Source organism: Mastigoproctus giganteus, chromosome 6, assembly GCF_048544385.1.
Source record: "Mastigoproctus giganteus isolate SK-2022 chromosome 6, ASM4854438v1, whole genome shotgun sequence".
Taxonomy (NCBI): Eukaryota; Metazoa; Arthropoda; class Arachnida; order Uropygi; family Thelyphonidae; genus Mastigoproctus; species Mastigoproctus giganteus.
The window spans coordinates 171,183,587-171,210,368 of NC_143580.1; the positions used below are offsets into that span (position 1 = coordinate 171,183,587).

Below are 26,782 nucleotides of genomic sequence, written 5' to 3' on the forward strand. Positions count from 1 at the left end.
GTGCAGCTGCCTCTAAAATAAGCACAGAGGTTTTGGATGATAAAGGGCTAATGCCAAAGCATATAGTGATTGTAAGAGCAAGTCAGAATAGTATCTGCAAAACTAGCGAAGAGGTGAGACAGGAAGTCTCAAAAAACTTTAAAACCCTTCTCATTTCACCCATCCACTCGCTCCAAATGTTTGTCTAGTTCTGCCTTGAATCTACTTAAGCTATCAACTTCTACAACAGATGGAAGTTTGTTCCAGCAATCAACCACCTGCTGGCTAAAGGCACACTTCCACACATCTATCCTACAACTGTCTTTCCTCAATTTGAATTTATGCTCTCTCAGATGATTATTCTGAGCAACAGGAAGAATCCCATCAGCATTGAGTATGCTAAAATTATTCAAAGCTTTATACACCTCAGTCAGATCATGTCGCAGATGCCTAGTCTCCAGCAGCTGCATATTTGCAGAACTTAAGCCTTTCTTGGTAAGAGGACCCCTTTGTTCCCCTCACCACTCTTGTTACCTTTCTCTATACATGCTGACACAACCCTACATCCTTCCTAAAATGAGGCTTCCAGACCTGTACGCATGTACTGTACTCAAGACGTGGCCTGACCATTGCCTTATACAAAGGGATAATTACTTCCTTTTCCCCTCTAGCAAAATTCCTGTATATCATTGACAATACCCATGACCTGCTCTGGCAGCCTGTCTGCATTAATCAGAAAATTTCATATCAGACTGCACAATCACTCCCAGGTGTTTTCCATTTTCTACCACCCTAAGTGTAGTACCACACAGTTGATACATTACTCTGGAGTTACTGTTTCCCATATGCAGTACTTTACATTTGTCAATGTTAAACTTTAGTTGCCACCTCTCAGCCCATCTGCTCAACTTTTCTAGATCCTGTTTCAGCAGCGTACTGTCATTAGTTCATTAACAACCCTGCTGACCTTTGTATTGTCTGCAAACTTGGACATTAAGTCTGATATACCATCATCAGTATCATTAATAAATACAGAAAACAAGAATGGACCCAAGACTGAACCCTTTGGATTCCACTAATAACATTAGTCCATGAAGAGCAATGTCCATTGAATACCACTCGGTCTTCTCACACTCAACCATCCCTTTATTCATAGCAGCAATTTGTCTTCAATGCCACACTGCTCCAATTTGTGCAGCAGTCTTCCATGTGCAACAGTATCAAAAGCCTTTCTTCTGTGAAATCTTTCTTCTTTTGATATCCAAATATATGATATCAAAATTATTCTTCGCATCCAATTCCTTTGTGACCACATCATAGAATCCAATCAAATTGGTCAGACAAGTCTTCCCCTTAACAAATTCATGCTGTGTCCGAACTATAACTGAAGTCTTGTCTAGATGATACTGCAGTGCTTCTTTAACCAGTGCCTCTATTAATTTCCCTGGAACAGAAGTTAAACTAACATCAATAAAGATGTCTCTGACTCTGACTTTTTAGAGGATCTTTATGACAAAAACTTGTTCGACTATGGAATTACAGTAGAATAATTTAAGTGCACAGTAAAAATTAGATTTAAAACCAGGTCGCAGAATAAAAATAACCTACACTGGATTATAGAAACACCTGGTGTTATTAGAAAAATTATGTTTTTGGGTGCTAAGGTCCGTGCATGGTGTCAAAGACTTTTTAATTGCTTCACAATGTGTTAAATGCTTAAACTATGGATTCGTCCAAGAATTATCATCAGGATCTACAGTCGTTTGTTCAAGCACCAAGCTGTGAAAGCATAAGTCTGACCATTCTTATAGAGACATTAAGTGCCCAGAATTTATAAAAGCTCAAGAAGCCACTAAAGTTAGAACTGAATATGCTTAGTACACCAGTTAATAGGAATAATATTAGTGAAAGCACCAAAACATTGCAATTGAATTGTCAGTGTGCAATTGCAGTTGTAGGTGACTTGTCAAAGCTCATTGTTGAGCATAACATCAAACTTTTTGATTTACTACAGGAGCCCAAACTCTAGTAGTAGCATTACCCTCAACTCTCTGCAATTGATGGAATAACTCTACAACCAAAAGGTAAGCCTTTCACAATGCCTTTTTATGTGTATACCTATTCCACCAGTTGCAGAGACTACTAGAATTTGGGGTAATGCTACTACTAGAGTTTGGGCTGCTGTAGTGGTGGTAGATCCCAGTTATACGGTCACTAGGATTGATAGTCTCTGCACTACTCATTCTGTTTGTACCTGTTTGGATGGTCCAATTGGACAGATCTACTTGGTATCTGTGCACGCACAGTGTAGCCAACAACAACATCAGACTAAAGAACATTTTCTAAACTATATTGAAAGCCTCTTAATCAAACTGTCTGGCAAAAGAGTGTTTATTATGATGGACACAAATGCTTCATCTTCCATTTGGAATAGTCTGCAGACGAATCCAAAGGAAGAACTATTGGAAGAATTACCTAGAACTAACAATCTAATATTGTGGAACTCTTATGGTCATCCACCCGCTTTTGTTTTGTTACAGGACCAGTCATTTATCGACATTTAAATTTCAAACTCATTGTTTAGGCAATGTGTTAATAACTGGATGGTCCACACTTTGTGAGCTTCCAGTGACTGTAATGTCATAGCTTTTGACATTGCAACCAATTTTGGCTTGTGTTCCTTGAGATGTTCTTTTCATTTCCCTTGTTATAAAACTAAGGAAGCAGATTGGAATACTAAATTACACGAATACACTTCTCCAGATGAAATTGAATATATAGGGCAGTTAATTGCCAGTGTGCAGGAAGTGGAAGTACAAAAACATATGAGTAAAGTTTGTGATTCCTCTTTACAAAAGTACAAGCACAAGACAAATTGTGTTTCCTGGTGGACCCAGGGACTCACATCTTTGAGAAAAATTTAAAGACAGCATGCAGAAATTACCAATGTGCTTAAAAGAGATAATAGACCTTGGGAGGAGATTGAGTGCCTTGAGGATCTGTATAAATGGCAAGGAGAACATATTTTAATAGCATCTACAGGAAAAAGTGTTCAGCTTATGATATGTTAGTTGAATTGAAGCTTAAAGATGATGCATAGGGTTTACCCTACAAATTGGTCATAGTATAGTGTGTTCGTGTCTAACGGCACCAGGGGTTTCCCCCATCTCCGCGTTGCTTTCATTGTAGGTGTACCAGTTCACTGGGAAGGCCAGAGATTTAAAAGTGTATGGATTTTGTAAGTGTAGTGTTGTGTTTCGTTGTTCTTCTGGCCATTTAGCCGCTAGACCCCTGCTGGGGCCCAACGTTGTCCACACTATGCCTCGGGGAGGCAGACCAGGTACCCAGTAATTTTACGTTTTCACTCTGGCAGGTCCTGCCACCTAATTTCCTGAGATTTCAGTGGCAAGGACCTAAAAAAAAATAAAAAAAAAATAAATAAAATAAAATAAAAAAATAAAAATAAATAAATAAAATAATTTAATAGTATTGGGAAGTAGTCGCTGAAAGGTAGACTGAAAGGGGTTTTCGTATGCATTTGGAATTTTGACAATTTTTTTTTTTTTTTTTTTTTTAAATTTTGACATCCGCTAGTGTTTAGGCAGATTAGGGGGGGAGACTGAAGACAGGTGGGGAAAGCCAGAAATATGGAGCCAATAGGGAAGGTGACCGCAGGTCAGAGATTTAAATTTAGACTATGTGGGGTTACGCTGTGAAGTGAACAGAGTAGGGAAGAGACTGAAGGCTAGGGGGGAGGAAATAGGAAGTAAGGGGTCGATAGAGGAGGTGACCCCTGTGGTCAGTGGGGCAGGCCCATGTCCCACTAGGAGGAAAAGGAGGGCGAGGAGGGGAAGAGACAGTGAAACCATCTCCTTCCCTCCCCAGGGAAGTGGAAAGAAAGTACTGTGCAAGAGAGCACAGGTATAGCCTGTTGCGCTGGCAGCAGAGCTGCAATGAGGTCAAGTCCATGGTAGGTCTTCTATTTGAGTTCTACTTCTTCTAAAAAGATGTCAACTTCTAGGATTGTAGGTCATTCCTGGGACAAGTCTTGTCTTTGCAGTTCAGGTTGTTGAGGTTGTGTTTGCAGTCTATCATCAAGTTTTTCGGTTTTAATCTTCTTTCATTTAAATAGGAGAAATGCTGGTTGGTGATTAGTTTTGTCTTTGCGTTGTCATGGTTGAGTGGCATTTCTTCTTTTTCTCAGTGAATGGCAATTTGTACCCTTCTTCTTGCGAAGAGGTCCTGGGCGAATCGTGACAATGCTTTATAATCCTCTTCGGTTTCAAGGAGGAGAAATTCTTGTCCTCTTGGAAGATATCTCACTTTTGCAATTAGAATACATCTTAGGTCTTCATATATGGGACAGTCAAACATAAGATGGTTCCAGTCTTCTATTTCTCCACAAGTGCAATGTGGGTTGTCTATGAGTCTGAAGCCAGCAAGCTTTGCATTGAAGGGGCCATGCCCTGTTATTAAGTACGTTGTATGAAGTCTTGGGAAGAACCATGATGGTGATTTCGGGTATACTCTGTTTGTGTGTGGAAAAAACTTGCGGGTGATCTCTCCTTTGGTGGTACCAGCCCATCTGTTTTGCCACTCTTGTAGCAGGTGGTTCTGTAAGCGTACTTTTTCTGCCTTCCTATTATTAGTGGGATCAGTTGTAAAATTCAGGAAGGTAACTGGGACTCCTTTGGAAAGGTAATAGAGCATTCCAGTTCTAACGATTTCTAGGTCTAATGGGAGCGTTCCTGCTATTACTTGTAAGGCTGGTGTACTCACTGTACTGCAGGCGCGGGTTATGGCACGGAGGATGGATCGCTGGGTAGAATCCAGCGTTCTTCTATTCACTACTAGTGTGGTCTTATCGTACCATATGGCCGAAGCATATGAGATTGCTGGTATGAAAACTGTCTTATAATAGAGTGCCAGGGTTCTCTTGTTGAGGCCCCAGTCTCTACGTGAGACCCTGGCCACCAGGGCCGAGTAGTTCCTGATCTTTGTTCTGATGTATTTAAGGTGTGGCTGAAAGGATAGTTTGCTGTCTAGGAGAATACCTAAATATTTGAGCTGTGGTGCCAATTTTATCGTGCTCTCATCAATTTTAATTTGGGGTGGTCTACGCAGGTCGAGAGAGCCTTTAAGGAGAATGGATGAGGTTTTCGCAGATGATATTGTGAGAAAGTTCTTTGCTGCCCAAGTTTGAAGCAGTCGAAGGGCATGGTTGGCCAGGGTCTCAAGCTGAGCTCTTGAGTTTGCTTCCACTGTAAGGATCAGGTCATCTGCAAAAGCGTGGGATTTGACTTCTCCTAGGTCCATTCTCAAGAACTCATCGAAGACAATGTTCCAGAGCAATGGGCCCAGCACAGACCCCTGCGGACAGCCTCTGTAGATCTCTTTTACTATATTCTTGTACGGGGTATTGATCTCGAACTTTCTCTGTGATAGGTAATCTTTTATAGTGTTGAATAGATTTATTGGCACCCTGGCCTCCCTCAGCCTACCGAGGACACTTGGCCACCAGAGTGAGTCAAATGCCCCGGCGAAGTCAATGGAGATCAGGAGGAAGTATTTCCTGCTGCATTCCCTCGCTGCAGTGAGCAGGTTTTTCAATGCATCTATCGTGGAGGAACCTGGTTTGAACCCATATTGGTTCACCGCCGGTAGTCCTGCTGCTTCATAGTGCTGGGAAATTCTTTTATGCAGTAATCTTTCGTATAGTTTACTCACTACTGATAGAAGTGCAATGGGTCTATACGAGTCTGGATTCTCTGGCTGTTTGGTTGGGTTCTTCAAAATTAACTTAATATTTGCTTTCTTCCATTCAGTTGGATATTTTCCTGCTTCCATACAGCAGTTAAACAGATCCAGCAGAAGCTTCGGTGCATATTCAGCTACTTTTTTAACAATTTCCGGCTCGATGAGATCTAAGCCTGGACATTTCTTGGGTTTGATCCCTGCGACGGCTACTAGGAGCTCCTCCCGTGAGAAAGGGGGCTCCTGCTGTGATGTGTCATAATTCTGGTTTTCTTGGCACAATTGGTGCTGTTCTTGTTGGATTGGTATAGATGGGTCCTTGAAAATAACGTCGAGAATATTTTCCATTGATTGCTCCCAAGTTGTGGTGAGTACACCCTGCGGTGTCCGAGTGGATGTTAAAACTTCGCCTCTGGGGAGTTTGTTGATGGTGACTTTGTAAACCACCCCCTAGGGGTTAGCATTTCCTGTTGTGGAGACCAAGCCCTCCCATGATCTCTTTTTACTTTTCTTGATAGTTTCTGTATAATGATTCCTGACATCTCTGTAGTGCTGCCTAAGCACTTCAACTTCTGCAGCTGGCCAGGTCCTCCATGCTCTTTGGGAGTCTTTCCTTCTTTTAATTACTTCTTTCCTTAGTTGCTGAATCTCAGGTGTCCACCAGGGAACTGCACCAGGCAGTGGATTTTTTTTTTTTTATAGCTGTTGCACTGGCACTTGTAATAATTTCTGTTACCTTGCGTTGGCATGAGTCAGGATCACTCCATTGGTCCAGCATCTCTTGGTTATTTTCTACCGTTGCAGTCAACATGTTCCTGAAGAGCTCCCAGTCTGCTTTACCTATGGCAAATCTGTTATGGAGTTGCTTGATTGGCGGTGTTCTTGTTAGAGTTCTGGTAATTTGAAAGGTTATTACACGGTGATCTGATGTTGTCCATGAGTCTTGCACCCTCCAGTTGGTTACGAACGGTGCAATACTTCCTGTAGCAAGAGAGACGTCAATCGTGGACTCCCAAAGAGTGTTGCAAAAGGTCGGAAGCTGGTGTGGCTGATTAAGGACTGAGATCTGGGAGCCAATGAGGAACTCCTCAAGAAGTTGGCCGTTCCTGGTACCCCGTCTGTCCGGTGTTGTGCTAAACCAGGCTGGCGAGCGGCAGTTTACGTCTGCACCAATTATTATCTTTTGATTCGGTAGTACATCAAGGAGGTGTTGTAAGTAATTAATTGCAAAAGTGATTTCTTTTCCGGGCCTACAATATAGTGCGACAATGTAAAAGGCGCCCAAGGCTGTAATAATGTGGGCGCAGGCAGCCCAAGCCGTACAAAGTTGTGTAATTCTGGTAGCAGTAATATGTTGGTTCCTGATTAGGATAGCCGCCCAGGGGGTGTCCACATCCGTCTGAATTATCTTGTAGTTCAGGGGATATCCCCTAACACTCTTTGCGTTCACATATGGCTCCTGGAGTATGACAATATCAGCATTTTCTTCGACCGCTTTGACACGGATTTGGTCGGCCACTGCTCTGGCCCTCTGCGCATTTACTTGAAAGAACTTAATCATAGTAGTGTTAAACTTTTTAATACGTGTCCACATAATTGATTCGTTCTTGGTATAAACTTCTGGCTTCCAGGCGAAACCTTTTCATCTATTGTAACCTCAGATAATATCGAAACACTAACTTGGTGCCGACCGGGCTAGCCGGGTAGGTAAAGTGCCTTAGCAACCCAAAGGTCGCGGGTTCGAATCCCGCCTCGGGCTTGGGCTTGGATCAAAGTACTGCAAAAACCTTGGGAGGTGCATTATGGCCACAGAAGCTGATGCACCAACAACTACCAAAAAAAAAAAAAAAAAACCTAACTTGGTTCGATTATATCAATATTCTGCTTGATGGAATTGTTCATCAAGACGTTATGGTCCCTGAAAGTAAGGAGCAGACTAAAATGAGACTTGAACATTTAACCTCTATTGGCAACAGTTATGAGGATCCTTTCTCACAAATTGGAATTGAAAATGCAGTAAACACAATGAAAGATGGAAAATGTCCCGGACTATGAAATAGCAGTGTTGAAAAGGGTTTGGAAGGTGTGCCCTAAACTTATAATAAACTTACTAAATACTTGTTTAAACAAGGGTGTGTTTCCAAAACCTTGGAAACTGGAAAATCTGAAACTGCTATTAAAGAATCCTGACAAGCCATTAAATGCACCTACTTCTTATAGGCCTATTGCTCTTCTGCTGGTTCTCGATAAGGTTGTGGAGACATTAATTGTAATAAGGTTTCAAAATTATTATTTTGCTACGGAGTTAAATGAAAAAATGCAATTTGGTTTTACAAAAGGAATGTCCACAATAGATGCAATCAAAAAGACCATGGATTTGGTTTCTTCTTCACAGTCTAAATATGTCCTTGGTTTCTTCGTGGACTTCGAAGGGGCCTTTGACGTTGTATCGTGGCAAAGTGTCCTGGTAAGGTTCCAGGAGTCCAAGGTCTCTGTTCCTATTCACTGGCTTATTTCAAGTTGCTTTAGTGATAGATTTGTTTCTGTTACTTCAGGTTACAGGTTTTGTAACCAGACCTGTTAGTAGGGCCACCCTCAGGGATCCATTCTTGACCCTGTTTGCTGGAATATGGTCCTTGACTGGTGGCTCCCTGTGGACTGAGATTAAAGTTCTAAAAATTGCTTACACCAACGATTTTGTTTGTTATTCTTTAGAGCAGTGTTTCTCAACCTGTGTGCCACGGAAAATGCAAATAAAAAAAATTAATATATCCAAGTTTAATAATAAAAATTAATTCAAATAAAAAATTTGTTTCATTTTGATTGCTCCAGTGAAAAAAATATGAATTTTTTTCACTGGAGCCATCAAAATTTTGTGATTATTTAAGTATGAAATTTGGTGCTGTAAATTAGCTTTTCTAGCAGATTTATTCACACAGCTTAATGAATTAAATATCAGTATGCAAGGCTCACAGGAAAATTTACTCATTTCTATTGACAAGTTGTTCACCTTTAAAGAAAAGTTGTGTACTGTATATGTAAAAAATATGTAAATGAAAAAAAAATTACAAATGTTTCCCTTGGCTGCCAAAACAAATTATACTAAAAAAATTAAGGTAATAAGCAAAACATTAGAGCTGTTAAAGACAAAAATTGAGTATTACTTTCCATCCCTTGATACCAAAAAATATTTTGGGTAAGAGACCCATTTGCAACAAGAAACCTTCAATGTTAGAACTTAATCTGCAAGAGGAAGAATTGGTTGAGATCCGTAGTGACTAGTCGCTGGAAATTCACTTTAATAGCGCTAATATTAGCAAAATTCAAAATGAATATCCATGAATTTCGGAAAAGGCAATTAGAATTTTATTGCCAATTTCTACTTTCTACTGTTAAACAGGGTTTTCTGCTTTAAATGAGATTAAATAAAGAGAGAGAGTAGTAGTAGTAGTGGCATGTGATGCAAGAAAGCGAGAGGGGCTAAAGTCAGTAGAAGAGCTGAGAGTAACCCTATCCACAATAAATCCTTGTATTAAAAAACGGTGTGCTTCCATCAAACCCAACCGCCTCACTGATTAAAATGTTATAATTGTATATTTGTTTGTTTTTATATTTAAATATGTTAATTTTTTACATATTATCTTTTAAATTTCATGTATGTTCTTTTAAATACAGTAATTTCTTTTCTTTTAAATTTCATGCAATTTTTGTACGTTCAGAAAAGAACATTGAAAGCATTTAAAACAAATAATAAGTGTATTATTAAATTTACCCAACAGAAATAACATACAGTTTATGAATATATGTATATATATATATATAAATATTATCTATCTATATTATAAATATTATATATATATATATATATATATTTATAATTTTTATTTATATATATTTATAATATATATATGTATATATATATATATATAGTGTTATAAATATATATTATATATATAATATATATAAGTTAATAGTGATTGTAGTGTGCTGCAAAATTTTAGCATCTTTAAAAGTGTGCTGCAACAGCGAAAAGGTTGAGAAACACTGCTTTAGAGAATCAAGGTGATATATTAGATGACTTAAATTGTTGGTGTTTAATACATAAATTAAAAATTTCAATCCCTAAAACTAATCAGATGTTGTTAAAAGGCTACTTAAATTTAAATCGACCCCCCAATATTAAGTTTAATGGTTGAACAAATAAAATTACTCATACTTATAAATTTTTGGGAATTATGTTGGATGACTGCTTTAACTTTGTTAATCATGCTAAATATGTATTACCTAAGATCAAGGTGTCAACAGGTAAGATAATGAGAATTGCCTAAAATGTCTGTGTCCTTAAGCCCTCTACTTTCAAATTCCATTATTCTTGTTTATTTTTACTAATAACTTGCTATTGGTTAACCCTGGGGCTTCAGAGTTAATCATTGTTTAGTTAGAAAGTACCTTGTGTGCAGGTGCAGTGAGTGCTTTTTTCTTTTGGCTGTGTCTAGAGCCTGCAGAATGGTTTTGTCCGTGGCTCTGCAGGTTCTCTGTTGTAGGATATCCGTAAAATATGAGGTAATTTTTCAATACCTGCAGTATCATTGTAGGAAAACTCTACCAGCTGGAGTGGGAAATTACTTTCTGAATCTCAATTTACTGGAAAAAAAGATATTGCTAGGTTTTCGAAGTGAATTTTTAACAGATTGGTAACAAGACTGGAGTGAATCAGAGTTAGGTAGAATTACAAATAAATTCATTCCTCATGTCATGGAATATACAGATGGAATAAACAGATGAACTGGTTTAATCCTGGTTGAAATGTTATATTTCTGATAACAGGACATAGGAGCTTTAACAGCAAGTTATTTTCTTTAAGTTTGATTAGCTTTCCTCTCTGTCATTGCAATGACAGAGAGGAAAGCTATCAAACTTGCTCATGAGACAAGGAGCATCTGCTATTTGATTGTTACATCTATTTGGATATTAGACATGAGCTACAAATCCTAACTGGGATATATGATTTGATAAATTTGGCTCAGTTCTTAGAGAGCAAGTATAGTTTTATGGCTTTATCTGAATATGCAGATAAGCTGTTTAACAGAAGTAAATGTATAATGAATAGAGATATACCTAGAAATGACTAACACAATTGTGGTCCATTACTTAATTAGTATGTATGTGGATTCTAAGATTAATAGAAGACAATGATAAGATATTGAGCTAGTTGTTTCATGAATGGAATATTGTATATAGTTGTAAATAATCTTTGGACTGAAATTAAGGGTTCATGTGTCTGTCCAGATTAGTGATTTTGAATTAAAACCTAGAAATTGTATTGATGATGTATTGAATGTATTTATGCATTAAAAGACTGTCAAATTCTTTTGGTGGGAATTTTAATTCTGGGGATCTAGTTTAATTTCTGTGATTTTATTTTAAAATTGAACTAGTGGTCTTGTAACTATACGACGTGCTACCCAAAAGTTCTCAAAATGTATTTATAAATTAGACTCATTCTGGGACTTATTTGTCACCGTCACTGTCGAAGTAGTCCCCATGAGAGTGTAAACACTGATCCCAGTGCTTTTCCCATGATTTGAATACTTCTTGAAAGCCTTTTGTCACGGTGTTCAGCACTGCCTGTGATTCGGTTTGGATATCTTCTACGCTGTCAAATCTTTTATCCTTCAGCTTGATTTTCATTCTTGGGAAGAGAAAAAAAGTCATAGAGGGCTAAGTCTGAAAATAAGGGGGGGGGGGATGATTGTCATGTTAGATGCCAAAAACTGTGCCACAGTGAGAGATGTGTGGGTTGGTGCCTTGTCATGATGAAGGACCTAGCTCTTTGTGCAGCACTTCTCTGGACATTTCCTCCTGACGGCTACCCTTAACTGCCTCAGGACATTGTAGTAGAACTTTGCATTGACAGTCTGGCCAGGAGGGACGAATTTCTTATGGATAATCCTGTCAATGTCCAAAAAACAGATCAGCATGGACTCCACATTGCTCCTCACTTGTCAGGCTTTCTTTGGTCGGGGTGAAGATGGCTCTTCCACTGGAATGATTGTTGCTTGGTTTCTGGGTCAAACCTATATACCCAACTCTCATCACCAGTGATGACCGTAGAAAGGAATTTTTGATCACTCCTGGCCCATTCTTGAAGATCTCTGCTAACTTCCATGCGATGCTGCTTGTGGTCTTCACTCAGTAGCTGTGGCACGAACTTGGCCACAGTCCTTCTCATGTTCAGCTTGTCTGACAAAATCTGCTGACACATGCCATACTATAGTTCTACAATGCCACAAATGTCATGGATGGTCCGCCTGCGGTCTTTGTGGATCACCGCCTAAACTTTTGCAACGTTTTCCAGGGTGGTGCTCGATGATGGATGCCCAAAGAAATCGTCGTCATCAACCGACATTTGACCATTTTTAAAACAGTTAAACCAATAGTAGGTCTTTGTTTAGCCTAAAGCATTGTCACCAAAAGCTTGTTTCAACTTCTTATGGGTTTCTGCTGCTGTATTGTTAAGAAGGAAACAAAACTTGATGCAAGCACATTGCTCTCTCACATCAGCCATTTCAACAATCGCAAACTGCTCAAAACACACTGCCAGTTAACTGTGCATAAATATTCAATGACTCTATCCAGCCCGGCGCCATGTGGCACACTGATTCACAAAGGATGCATGCAGTGTTACCTACCGCCACAAGTCCCTGCTAGACATAGTTCCTGCGGCTGACTGGGCTAGCCAGGTGGGTAAAGTGCCTGCCTGGCAACCCAGAGGTTTGAATCCCACCTCGGGCTTGGATCAGAGTAGCGCAAAAACTTTGGGAGGTGCACTATGGCCACAGAAGCTGATGTGCCAACAACAAACAAAAAAAAAAAAACATAATTCCTGTGCAACATTCAAATTTCAGGAACATTTGGGTAGCACCTCATACTTTTCTGAACTGGCTGTGCTTGAATTAATGTTTTGCTTTATTGCAAAACTTTAAACTGTAGTGCTAGTAATATTAGGGTTGAATCAGACGGATGTTTGGTTTGATTTTTTTTGACAGTGTTATGTAATTGAGAGCATATTATGATTCTCGAACTTGGATTGCACTACTGATACTTAGCTACTCTATATGAGACTTGGTATGTACATGATTGGATTTCTCTTCCTGTATGCAACATAGGCTCACAGAAGTATTGTGGGAATTGTTGATAGATTTGTTCCAAGCTGTCAATCTGGCAGTTGTGGATGAGGCAAGCTCCTTAGGTCTCTGGATCTAGTTTAATGTGAGAAATAGATGTTTTTACTCATTTGGTCTTGAGTTGATTGTATGGACCAAACTTAGGAGAAGATTTGATTTGTTTGTGTTAATTGTTGATTTGTTGGACAATATGGAGAAACCTGACAATCTAAGCATGGAAAGGATATATGTTTATGTTCTCTTTTAGGTATATGTCTGTTGGTTATTCTACTTGATAGAATTAATTAAAGTGTATCCTCAAAAATGTATGGACTTTAAATTATATAGCAGATATCATCATTATTGCTTTGTAGAAGAATATTAGAGTTTACTGTCTTATTAAGAGTGTTCTAACTGATGGCTTGTGTCTTATGATTACTTTTTCACATAAGCACAGGAATGAAAGTACCCTTCCTGCAAGGGATAAATTAAATTAATCTCCAAAAATGATTTGGAGTTTTGATAACCAAATTTGGTATTAACTTGTTTGTTGTAAGTAATGATTTGTCTATTCTTCTCTAGTTGAGAGAAATGTTAAATTGGTGGCTTTGTAAATAATGTGTATATTAGTTTTACTATTGATCTGGTTGTGTGGCCATACCAATTTGAGTAAGTTTTGTCCACTAGTGTCTTATATTCTTTACTCTTTAAACTCTTGCTTTCTTCCTCTTCTGGAATGCTTATTTCTTTTGTCCCCATGCTTTTCTTTTGTTTCCCATCCATTCCCTTACCCTAATGCTCAGGCGCCTCTGTAGCCAGGTGGAAAGGAGCAGCAGTGCGTAGCACACGCTTCTTGATTAGACTGGGGTTTGAGCCTGTCACCACCAAATACGGAGAATGCGGAAAGGTCAGGGAATGGCCACTGCATATCCCGGAGCAATATGGCCTTAGTTGCTAATGCTCCTAAAAACCAAATAACAAACAAACAAAACCCTAATGCTCCTAGCATTAGTTTACATTCAAGTTTACATGTATATGTTCTTACTCTTAGCCATAACACAGCTCATGTATTTATTTGATCCATGATGATCCACAGCAGGGCTTGAAATTCCTAACATCTTGCTTTCCAGGCTGTTGCATTTTCCAATAGAAGCAATGTAAGAATCACTTTCACCTCTGCCTGCAGCTCTAGTTAGTCTATTTGTCTGTGTATCTCCTCCCCCCCCCCCAAGCTAGCAGTTTTTTGACCCACCTATTTCTGTCTTGATAGCATCATCAATATTCTTGCACCCCTAATACAGGGTGTCTCAAAAATCTTGGTACAAACGTTTAGGGGAGGTAGGTAACATCTAAAGGAATGTAAATCGCATAGGAACCCATAACCAGAAACATCACGGGAACATCAAAGAAGTAGCAGAGGCACAAGAAGCAGAAATGACACAAGACAGTAATTAGTGGCAAACATTTATTTGACATAATATTAACAACGGAGTACGAGATGGATGCATTTCATGATGTTACAACAGATGCTCGAAGTTCCACCACGAGATGCAATGCATGCGTGATACTGATGCAGCATGGATTGGCAGACATGGTCGAACACATCTGGAGTTTCTTTGACAGTAGTAGCAGTGCAGATGAGTCTCGCCACAAGATCCATTTCTGTCTCCACAGGCGATTCATACATGATAGATTTGAGGGGGGCTCCCCACAGAAAGAAATCAAGGCTCGATAAATCAGGTGAGCATGGGGGCCAGGCAACAGGTCCACCACGGCCAATTCATCGACGCCCAAAACACATGTTCAAATTGTCACGAACACACCTTCCATAATGGGCAGGCACCCCGTCATGTTGAAATGAAATGTTGCATCTCACATTTGCTGGAACATCGTCAAGTAACCCTGATAGAACTTGTTCAAGAAAGATCCGATATTTAGCGGAGTTCATGCGGAATGGTAACAGGTATGGGCTGACTAAGCAGTCACCGACTATACTTGCCCACACATTTATTGCGAAGCAATGTTATGCCGCATGGGGGTGCACGCCGTGTGGGTTGTCGTGAGCCCACACATGAGCATTGTGCTGATTGAATAAGCCTTCCTGAGTGAAATAAGCCTCATCCGTGACCAAAACATAGGCTGGAAAATTCAAGCCTTGAACACACTTTCTTGGAGAAACCACTGTGCAAAAGTCACACGTGCAGATGATCTTGGGGGAGCAGTAACTGAACCCTTTGGAGATGAAAGGAGTGTAAGGAATCGTTGTGCCAGACATGCTGTACACTGCAACGAGACACTCCTAAGGCAGAGGCAACGACACATGTGCTGGTAGTAGGATTATTCTGGATGGCATCCAACACACTTTCTTCCATGGCGGGAGTTTGCATCGAACGTGGTCTGCCCACACTACTCCTGTTACCTCTAAAAAAATGACCCATAATCGCACAAATTTTGATGCACACGCGCAAACAAACGGTGGTCCGGTATATGTCTGTCTGTCTGGGAAACATTCTCCATAAATTTGTGAGCGTCTCATCCATTGCCCTCTGCTAATCCATACACTAGGTGCATGTCTGCCAGCTCACAGTTCGTATATTGATGCATGCTCTTCGTGCGGCGACTGCTGCTTGAATGAGTAAACCAGAAATTTTCCCTCTTGCAAACTGATGAACAGCGCCGTGTACCGACTTATGGTGACGTTTCCGGTTATGGGTTCTTATGCGATTCGCATTCCTTTAGATGTTACCTACCTCTCCTAAACATTTGTACCAATATTTTTGAGACACACTGTATTTAAGTGTATACTGTCCCTGTAAAAACAGTCTCTCCTGTTAGGGAGTGCAGACCACACTGAGAAATATTTTGTCACGAGCCGTGCACACTCTCTCCAGGGCCGAATTGATTGACAAGGCTCTGAACATGTATTCCCTTCTATTATGTCTGGGCAGAATTGCAGACACATTCAAATTCAGTTCTAACTTGCAACTTTTTCTCAACGTTGCCCTGTACTTGTTAAGTAAGTTCTCAGATCTTCTCTTAATGCCATTAATGCCAATGTTGTACAATGATATCACCTTTTGTGCCTTTAAAAGATGATATATGCTCTACAATGTCATCTACTTTTGCCTCTGGCAAACATTCCCTGGTCCTATCCCACCTGTTCTTGCACAATATGTTTTGTGTTTCCCTGACAATAGAATCACTGAAAATAACTACTTCACAGTAATTTCCTCTACCTGGTTGATGATATATATCCCCAGTAATTTTGTGTGAGGTGACGACAGAATGCATTGAACCATTAATATTAATTACAAGGGCACCATTTGACTCAAGGCAAGGTTCCATTGGATTGGAGATGTCAGTTCATAAAGGTGGCTCTAAGACCAAAATAAATGACTTTCATTTTGGTCTTAGTCTAACTTCATCGGTAGGGAAACTCATTCAGTACAGAGTCCTCTCAATAGAAATAGTATACTAAAGGAACAGACCAGAGTTTTGTAAAGGGAAAAATCTTTCTTGAATAACTAATCTGGTTAGTTATTTTGAAAGAGTCACTTATCAGTTAGATAAAGGAAATAATTTTGACATTATTTGTACTTTAGCAAAACATTTGACTCTGGCCTGTGTGAGAGGTTGTTGTGTAAACTGAAACATGTTGGTGTCAGTAATGAGATCATTAGATGGATTGTGTGTGTTGCCTGCAGGACAGGGGGCAGATGATTGAGTAATGGTAATGCTTTAGATTGGGCTGGTGTTAGAAGTGGGGACCCTCAAAGATCAGTGTTGGGACCACTGTTTCTGATTTTCATAAATGACATTGATGATGGGTACAGGGAGTAATGACAATTTGCATATGGTATTGAAACTGGGAGAGTGATTTATAACTAATGTTAATCAGCATTTCTTCAGAATGATTGGGATAGGCTTCTGCAATCATCTGGAAAAGCTTCTGAAATTCTGGAAAAGTGGGAGCTATGTTTAATGCCAAAAAATAGGTTTTGCACTTAGTATTAATAGCAAATGACACAAGAAGAAAGCTTATATAGCATCAGAAAAAAAAAAAAAAAAATCCACTTCATTGTACATACCCTAATAATTTGTCTAATCCTTTTTTAAATTTATTCAAACAATTCACTTGAACAGCACCAGTTGAAGTTTGTTCCAGCAATCAACTGCTCTCTGGCAGAAAGCAGATTTGAACACATCTGTCCTATAACCATCCTTTTTCAGTTTAAATTTATGTCTGCTTATGTGTTTTGTTCCAGAAAGAGTAAGGATGCCATCCGCATTTAGTTTACTCAATCTATTTAAAGTCTCAAACAATTCAATCAGGTATCCTAGTAGGTTCCTCATTTCCAGGCTGCAGTTTGCAAAACTGAAGTGTTTTTGGTAAGAGTACCAAGGACTTCACTTTTGTGTCCCTGACTAATCTTGTGGTTCTTCTCTATCATTCAGATCTATATCCTGAAATGAGGCTTCCAAACCTGTAGTACTTAATATGTGGCCTAATCTCTGCCTTATATAATGAGATAACTCCTCTTTGTTCCTGCTAGCAAAATTCCTGCATATCATTGACAGAATTTAATGAACTATACCAGCAGCCCCTCTGTGCTGTACAGAGAAATGCAGTTACCCCTAGGTCTTGTTTGTGTCAAAAAGGACTACCTTGAGTGTAGTACTACCCAATTGATATGTTATTTTGGGATTACTTCTAGCCATATGCAGTATCTTGCATTTGCCAGTGTTGAACTTGAATTGCCACTTCTCAGCCCATCTGCATAATATTTCTAGGTCTTGTTACGCATATGCAGTACCTTGCATTTGCCAGTGTTGAACTTGAATTGCCACTTCTCAGCCCATCTGCATAATATTTCTAGGTCTTGTTAAAGTAGTATACTTTGATTCCTCTCATTAACCATTCTGACAACCTTTGTATCATTGGCAATCTTAGACATTAATCTTGATAGGCCCTCATTAATATCTTTAATAAGTATTGAAAGCAGTAAGGGTCCCAGCACAAACCCTGAGAGGGTTCCACTATTAACATTACCATATATTGTGGTGTATAAGTCAACCCCTTAGTTTTTGCCTTAAATTTTTTCTGTATCATATACTTGCCATATAAGTCAACTCCCTTTTTTCACAATAAGATTTTGATGTGAAAGAAACACACAAAGAATCACTATCTACTTTTTTAATTCAATTATTTCTTCTCCTCCTTTTAAAAGTGTACATCAAAATTTTATCACACTGCACATTAAACTGTGAAGATAATGATAAGCATATACAGTACTCCCGTAGCCTAGTGGTCAGGCTTGCGGGTGCATAAGTACATGTGCCTTGAGTGACCAGGGTTCAAGCCCGTGACTGTTGAATTTGGTGCTGTTTCTTGTATTCTGGCTATTTTGTGAACTCCTCTGATTGTTTGGTTGTTCCGGAGTATAAACAGAAAATTTATTTATTTTATTTTACTCCCTTGTGAAGCAAGTCACAAAACCAAATCTAGAGGCATAGGTGAAGAGATGAAATTGCTCATTGAAGCTGTATATACAATGGAGGCATTGTTTATGTAAATGCACCATTGCTTGTTTGGTATTGTACTGCCAATTAGCTTCTTTGTAAATGACACCTCAACATGGAAGTGAATTTTCTATTATAAGTTGACGATCTTGGAAGTTTACTTTTCGAGAAATCAAAGTAAACTAAAAAACAATTTCCAATGAATTCCCCAAAATTTTTTCATCTGTTGAAGAAATTATTCTTTTTTTTTTTTAAAAGTGGTCAAACAAATATATTTTTCAGAAAGATATATGCCAGATTTTTATTTTTCTGATTTTAATGAAATTTGAATGAAAATAAAAAATGAAATTTGGGGTGGCTTGACAGATCTTTCTAAAAGCGCTAAATGTATAATTTCATGAAAATTCATCCACTTTGAGTAGAGTTATTACGTATGGGCAGATGGACATGATGAAGACAATAGGTACATTATGCATGTGTCCTAATGTTCCTAAAAAAATTGTGGTCTGTCAGACCTAGTGCTACTGTAGTTGTAACAGTTGGTACCACTACCATTTCTAGGTTAAAAATAAAAATGAAGTGCAATAAGCAGAAAGTAAAATATAATGTTATGTAATATTGTGTACCTACTTTAAAGTGCATTCACATACACTTATAATGTCTTATTGTTGTATTATGATGTAATTTCTTTCAAAATTATTTACTGTTAATCTTCTCTTAATATTTTCCAGAGAAAATATTATATACCTGAATAATTTGCTATGCTATTTTTTTTTTCCTTTTCAGTCTGTAGAATATATTCCTAATTGGTTTTTTATTTACTTGTTAATCTTTTATTATAGATGGACCCAGCTGTTTTATGGTGAAGGAGCATCTGTGAATCAGAGATTGGGAAATGAAGAGGATTCAATTGATTCTATTGAAGTCACACTTCATCTTGATAAGGTTGGTTTTCAAAATTCTGTTTTTGGCTTACTTTTCAGAAATGGAGGGCAGACCTATTAGAATGTGAAAGGTCAAATTCCTAAAAACATGTTCATTGTAATGCTTCATCTGCACAATTCAATGTTTTCACCAATGAAGAAGGATAAACAGACTTTTATATTTAAATTATTCTTTAAGTTTTTATACTCAAACCCATAATTTTATATATGTATGATTTTTTTAATTAACTTGTCAGTGCTGGCACCTTCATTTATAAGAAAAGTAATGGTGCTTGGTCTGATAGACTCAATTTTTTTCTGACTATTTCTGAAAAAAGTTTTTTGAGTTCTTCATGGATTACAGCAATGCTTTGGAAATTTAAATTTTTTTTTTTTTATATTTGTTTTAAAAAAACAAAACTCATTAATTCGGCTGAATAATAATCTGCTCACTAATAATTTAGGAAAAACTTTTCTCGGTTATTATTTTAATTAATAATAATTGAGAAAATAAATCATTTTCTCTAATAATTCAGACATAAGATGAATGGTATTTAATTTACAATAGCAGTAGTGTTAGCTGTCTGATGAAAATTGTAATTGTTTACACAAAGTGCCAAACAAAAAAAGCAGATTAATATAAATGTTGGCACTTAGCCTGTAAGATTGTTTCATGTTTAATTCAATACAAATATCTCACTTCCAAAAACTACTCAAATAAGATTGTTGTTGTTGTTGTTGTGAATAATTAGGAAAGTATACTGAATAATGACTATTCTGGAATTAATGATTAATATGCAATAGATATTTTGCTGAGGGTCTGTCATACCGTTACCAGTCTAAGGACGTTCATACTTTAATCATGATTTTTATTTGTATGTTTCATTGTCTTATTGTAATGCTAATAAATGTTGTTTGACTAGTTTAATAATTGTTGCACTTCTGTTAGTATTTTGTGCTGTATAAACACTGATTTTTGCTTTAAGAAATATTAAGAGATTATCATGCGTTTGTATGTGCTGTATTTGAAAATTGCATCCACATTGTTTTTTCACCTACTCTTTTTGTGAATGATGGCATCATTCTTCCATTCAGAACAATTGCCTGAATGGGAGAATGACGTTATGTCACGCTTCTCCAGTTTGTATTCAAGACTTGTGGTTTCACTAGCCACCATTATAAACCCATCATTTGTCATGTTATATTTTAATATTTTGCAATAACACTTCTTTTATATCACACATGTGGTTTGTAATATAGTAATTTTGTGAGTGTAGTAGTTCTTTATCACTATTAGATGTTAGGCAAGAACTTGTGTGTGTGTTTATTACCACTTTAGCATTGCATTGTGTTTGAACTGATTTTATGAATAATCCAAAATAAGGATGGCATTCTACATGAATGCATTCCTTATTTTGTGCCTATTTAATCAATTGAAACAAGTGAATCATAAAAGGCCCTGTCTGTTTGCAAAATGCCTTTTGTATTACCCTATTTGGTGACAAGTTTTGTTTCTTTTGATATCAGTTTGCCTAGTTTCCCCCCCCCCCCAGAGACTTCATTTATGAGGTAATAATATTTATTTTTTCTTCAAAAAGGTAGTCAAGGAATTAACACTTAAAAATATGTACAAAAGAAAATATTAAAAATTATTATACAAAAAAAAAAATAGGTTATTAGGCAGAGACCCTCTCGAGAGGCTGTTTATGTTTGGAGAATAGATTTACAACCCTGAGAACATCTCACGATCAGTTAATACTTGGAAAACCTTGGCACAGCCTACAAAAATCCTCACCAAAAACGCTAAGTGTAATCTCTTCAAATTGTAAATTGTTGCATCAGAATTTGAATCTAAGAACTATAGGTAGAAGTCTGATTATGTTTATCACAAGAAAACAGAGGCCAGATTCGGTTGCTAAAATTAAGAGAATTAGCTTACATCTCTTAAAATAAATCAATATGTCATTCCTTACTGGCTAGATTATGCGTAATTGGCATATTTTGGTAAAACATAACTCCCTCTATATTTAATAACTGATATGATGTGAAACTATCATAGTGATTTTCGAAATCTATGCATAAAAAAATGGTTATAAACAGCATTTAAGTTCTTGGAGGTAAAAATCATGTTGGCTAGTGTAATTAAATAAACTTACTGCTTTGTACTGTATTTCCAACTAACTGACTGACATTTCATGCTGTGTCATATCATCCACCTAAACACTTAACATTAACTCCATTTTTTTTCCCTATAACACTACATCTGATCTGTTTAAAATTGTCTTGAAAAATGATCCAATCCAAAATGTGCCACTTTGCTTTTCTTGTTACAAGTTTTTGCACTTTTTATTATGTCCGTTCAATTTTTTTAAACTTATTTTTTTTTTTTTTTGTTTTCCTGACATTGCTGAGAAAGATAATTTTTTTCATTTTTTATATTTTCTTTAAACTCTTGCAAACTTTGAATGCTGATGTTATAAGCATTTCAAGTCATACACCAGATTGAACAGAGCACAAGCACAGAATAAGTGTCATATGTGCATTTAAGTAGTACATTTGCTACAAAACGAGGGAATTCTCCTGATTGAGACAATGCATGTTCAACTATTGCTGGAAAAAAAATATATTAAAAAAAATCTGCTAACTTCGTTATAATGAGGCATCATTCTCCAAGGATTTGTTAAGCAAGTTATGACTGTAATTGGATGTAGTTCCAAATGAGAACTACTTAGAAATTTATAAACAAAGTTTAAATTATTAATTTATATATTGTTTTCATATATATTTTGTCCCTGTCTGGTAGGGAAAAAAAAGGATAGAGAAATAATATTAATACTATTAGTTTCCTGGCTATAGGCAAATTAAGCCAATTAATAACAATTATTAATATTAAAGTGATGCAAATGTCAACAATTGCAGTAAACGTTAAGTATTTAAACATTTTGGTAATACATGTAAACATTGAAAAACTTTATATATTTTATATGTTTCTGTATCCCTTTGTTTAGGGGGTGTGCTCTTGGCTTAAAGCAATATTTCAAATCAAGTGAGTATACAAGAAATTTTAATAATTTTTATTATTCTTATTATTCTTGATAAGGTCTGTAAGATAAATTTTAATCTTTTATTTATGCATTTGCCACAGTAGGACATACTTTAGCTTTTAGTATTTAGTGTCTTGTATATAGCAATGTATATTGTCTTGTGTATAGTTCCTCTGCAAAGGTATAATGACTTTGTTGGAAAAGATGTGAGGTTTGATTCTTATTGCAGATTAGAGGAAGTTTCAGTATTGGTTATTATTATTATTTAAAACCTTTTCTCCTTTATGGGATTTTTTCTGCCCCATGATGGGTACTGGTACCAAGTGCATTGGGTGGTTGGTTGTGTCTGGTTACTATTATTATTGTTATTACTGTTGGTCGAGATAGATTGGTGGCGAGTTTTCCTGGAAGAAATCCTGCAGGTTCTTAATGACGTTCTTCTCTTGTTCACTGAGGTCAGTCAATCCCCTCCCTCCTTCTTTATGGGCTGTAGTCAGTCCCTCAATGGCTAAATTCAGGTAGTGTTGGACGCTCTTGGTTATTATTATCCCAGTTGATCTCATAATCTCTTCCAGCTTGGTATTGGTCCAATCTGCAAAGGAGTACGTGACTACTGGGACTGCATAAGTGTTTATGGCTATGATTTTAGTAAGCTGATGGTATTTTTCAGTCAGGTGGGCCTTGATCTTCTTGTGTTTTAACTGATGGGCCTACATTATTCTCAGATATTTGTAGGTCTCTACCTCTGGCTTCAGTCTATTCTGATGTTCAGCTGGTAGTTTTGTTTGACTCGATATCTTTGATGCAATCCACGAGTCTTGCATTTGTCTAGGCCAAGTTGCATTCTGATGCCAGTGCTGAACTCTTAGGTGATCTGGAGTATCTGTTGGGGTTGATTCTTGGTTGCAGCATAGAGTTTGATGTCGTCTATCAAACATCAGATGAGAGAGGGTGTACAGGTTCTTTGTCTCTTCTTTTTTGATATATCTGTACTTGCTGTTATTGAGCATAAAGGACAGTGGCTTGAGTCCTAGACAGAACCATAGTGGGCTCAGGGCATTTCCCTAGAAGATTCCTCTTCTGATGGGGATCAGTCTGGCCCTGATGATCTCAACTCTGATGGTGGTACTCTATTTTGCCATGTTGTTTCTAGGAAGTGTGTCAGTATTAGGTTGACTTTGTAGATCTTCAGTGTCTCCATCAGCCAGCTATGAGGCACAGAGTCGAAAGCCTCGAGGTTATCAATGTAAGGTTGTGTTAAGGTTGCGGTACTGGTACCAAGGCTTGCTTCATAACTGCCACGTCAGTGGTCACTTGCTCCTTCCATCCTTTGCTCATTTGCTTAAACCCTTCTGCTGCTTTGGTATGATGTTCTTGCTCTCCAAGTGTTGTGATATCTTCTGAGTTATGCCAGCTGGTCAGAATCTTGAACATTGTTGGGAGATGGGTGTCTGTACTTTCACAGGTTTATGGTATGTTAGCCTTCAGGTAGGCGATTCTTTGAGTCAGAGACTCTGGGATTGTGTCATGGTGCCTTATTATCTGAGTGAACTACTCTGCTATGTGCCTATTTTTGCAGCTGAATTTGTCATACCAGTAGTGGATGTTATCTATTCCTGGGGTTCCCCAGTTGTGGAACTTCCCGATGGACTGTTTTACTTTTTCCTTCCAAATCTCCCAATTTGTCATCTCTTGTATGTACTTGGTTTTCTTCCATTCTAGGTCTAGTCAGGGGGCATGGCCATTATGGTGAACTTCGTTGCTCCACAGGTTGTCCCAGAACTCCTTGAATGCTTTCTGGCTAGGAGGTCTGTTGCTTTCCTTCTCCTCTTGTTCAAATTCCTGTAGAAGACTCTCTGGTTTCATCAAATATCCGATGGTCTGTTTTCTTCTGGGCCCTCTCCCTGTATTGGTGAAGCCTATTAATGAGAGCAAGGATGTTCTGCTTGAGGGTGTCCAGTTATTCTTCAATCCTCTGATTATAAGTTTCATGTTTTCTGTGGAAGTTGTTTTTTTTTTGGAGATGGTTTTCACTTTTCTAATTAGCTTCTTACTTCTTTTACCCTGTTGGCTACTGTGTCAGTTGACCTATCTTCACTCTTTGTTCTTCTATCTTCTGCCACAGCCATCTCTTCCAGGCTGATAGTGGCTTGTCTTTGAATTTTGTTTTCTGTTGGTTTCTGGTTTGTCTTCCATTCATCCTGTTGGCTGATGCAGTGGCATATTAAATGGCTGTATGGATGGTATTTAGTTTTACTTTGTTGTTGTTGAGGTAATCCATTAGTATTTTAGTTTTACTTTGTTGTTGTTGAGATAATCCATTATTATTTGCTGATTCAGGTGGTCTGCGACTTTCCATGGATTCTGTTGGATCTCTCTCTGGCGCCTCCGTAGCCAGGTGGGAAGGAGCAGCAGTGCGTAGCACACGCTTCTTGATTAGACCGGGGTTCGAGCCCATCACCACCAAATACGAAAGATGCGGAAAGGTCAGGGAATGACCACCGCATATCCCGGAGCAATATGGCCTTAGTTGCTAATGCTCCTAAAAAACAAACAGTTTTGTTGGGTCTCTGCTTCGGTACTGTTTAGGTCTTTGTGGGGTCCATTATCTCTAATTCTTCTAGGGCTTTCTTCCACTCTTTTCTATTCTGGATATCATAACCTCGTCTGTTTCCACTTTGTCTGCTCTAGGTTGTATTTCTTGTACTTGTTCCTCCTCCTCCTCCAGTTCTGATTCATTGTGCCCATATTCCATTATAGTATGCTTGCATGATGAACATATTCATTTTGATGCTCTACTTCATGCGTTGACTTCTTGTTCCTTCCCATTGGGCACTAGCACAGTTGCACAGATAATCTGATCAGGAATATTGCTTTCTCTTGTTGCTCATCTCAGCCCATCTACCTAATTTTTTAGATCTTCTTTAACATGCTGCTGTGTTATTATAAATAGTGGCAAACAATGCAAGAAAGCAAGCTCGTACTTCATCAGCTAAAAAAAAAAAAAAAAAAAAAAAATCCCATTTCACCTATCATCACTAATAGTTTGTCTAGTTCTTCCTTGAATTTATTTAAATTTCCCACTTCCAAACAATGGATGGAAGCTTATTCCAGCAATCAACTGCCCATTGGCTGAAGGCACACATCTGTTCTGCAACCACCCTTCCTCAGTTTGAATTTATGCCCCATCATTAGCATTAACATGTGATGCAAGAAAGCAAGCTTATACAGCATCAGCCAAAAAAAAAAAAAAAAACTTCCCATTTTACTCATCCATTTGCTCCAAAAATTTGTCCACATCATGTGTATAGTCTGAGCAAGAGGAAGGATCCCATGAGCATTGAATTTGCTCAAGCTATTCAAAGCCTTAAATATCTCAAACAGATCACTTCACAGGTACCTAGTTTCCAGATGTTGCAATTTTTCAGTTCAAGATGATGCAAGTTCAAAGAATTAATAATAGAAGCTGCTTGGCTTTTTATATCAACTAAGAAATACTCTTCAAAGTAAAAGCCTAAATGGATGTCATATGAACTGATGAACCTTGTGGCAGAGAAGAAAACTGCATGGTATGCATAAAAATTATTGAGCGACACAGAAGCCTACATTAGATATAAACTAGTCTGTAATCAAGTCAAAAAAGGACAGCAAGCGAAGGCAGATTATAAGAAATCTGTGGCGAAGGATGCAAAGACTTTTTTACTTATGTAAACACTAGAAGGACAGAGATGAATTGTATAGGTCCACTCAGTATCGATGATTTGACTGTTGATGATACTGCTCAGGTTGCGGAAAAATTGAATTAAGTATTTTGTATCTACATTCACACATGAGGAATTTTTTAGGGAAGTGGATGGTGGAAGTTTATCAAACTCGAATGAGGGGCTACATGATTTTTTAATAACTGAGTGAAAAATGGAAGAGAAATTGTTGAAGTTAAACATAAGTTGAAAATAATTCGTTGAAGTTAAACATAAGTTGGAAATAAATTGTTGAAGTTAAACATATTAAGAGAAGCAGCAAAGGATGTAAGCAAACCCTTAGCCATAATTATGAGAGCATCCTTGGATTCAGGGGTGGGCCCTTGGACTGAAGATGTGCAAATGTGTCTCCATTTCACAAACAGGGATCAAAGGATGACATGAGTAATTACAGAGCTGTTAGTTTAACTTCTCTTCCAGTGAAAATAATGGAGTCACTGGTTAAAGAAGTAATGCAGTATATCATCTAGACAAGGCTGCATTTATACTTCTGACATGGCACAGGTTTGATAAGAGCAAATTTTGTTTGACAAAATTTGATTTCATACTATGAAGTGAGCACAAAGGAACTCAATACAAAAAATAATTTTGATATTGTATGCTTGGATTTCAAGAAAGCTTTTGATACTGTTACA

General features: G+C 37.8%; 1 protein-coding gene across 2 annotated transcripts in view; it reads left to right on the forward strand.

Annotated features, from left to right (window-relative positions):
- Tmem63 (transmembrane protein 63) overlaps window positions 1–26,782 on the forward strand; it is a 440,514-nt gene that overhangs the window by 48,995 nt on the left and 364,737 nt on the right. For both annotated transcript variants that reach the window (XM_090375486.1, XM_090375485.1), the window contains exons 4-5: window positions 19,262–19,364; window positions 22,351–22,388. In XM_090375486.1, the coding sequence (XP_090231612.1) occupies window positions 19,262–19,364; window positions 22,351–22,388 (141 nt within the window). The remainder of the gene's footprint in view (window positions 1–19,261; window positions 19,365–22,350; window positions 22,389–26,782) is intronic.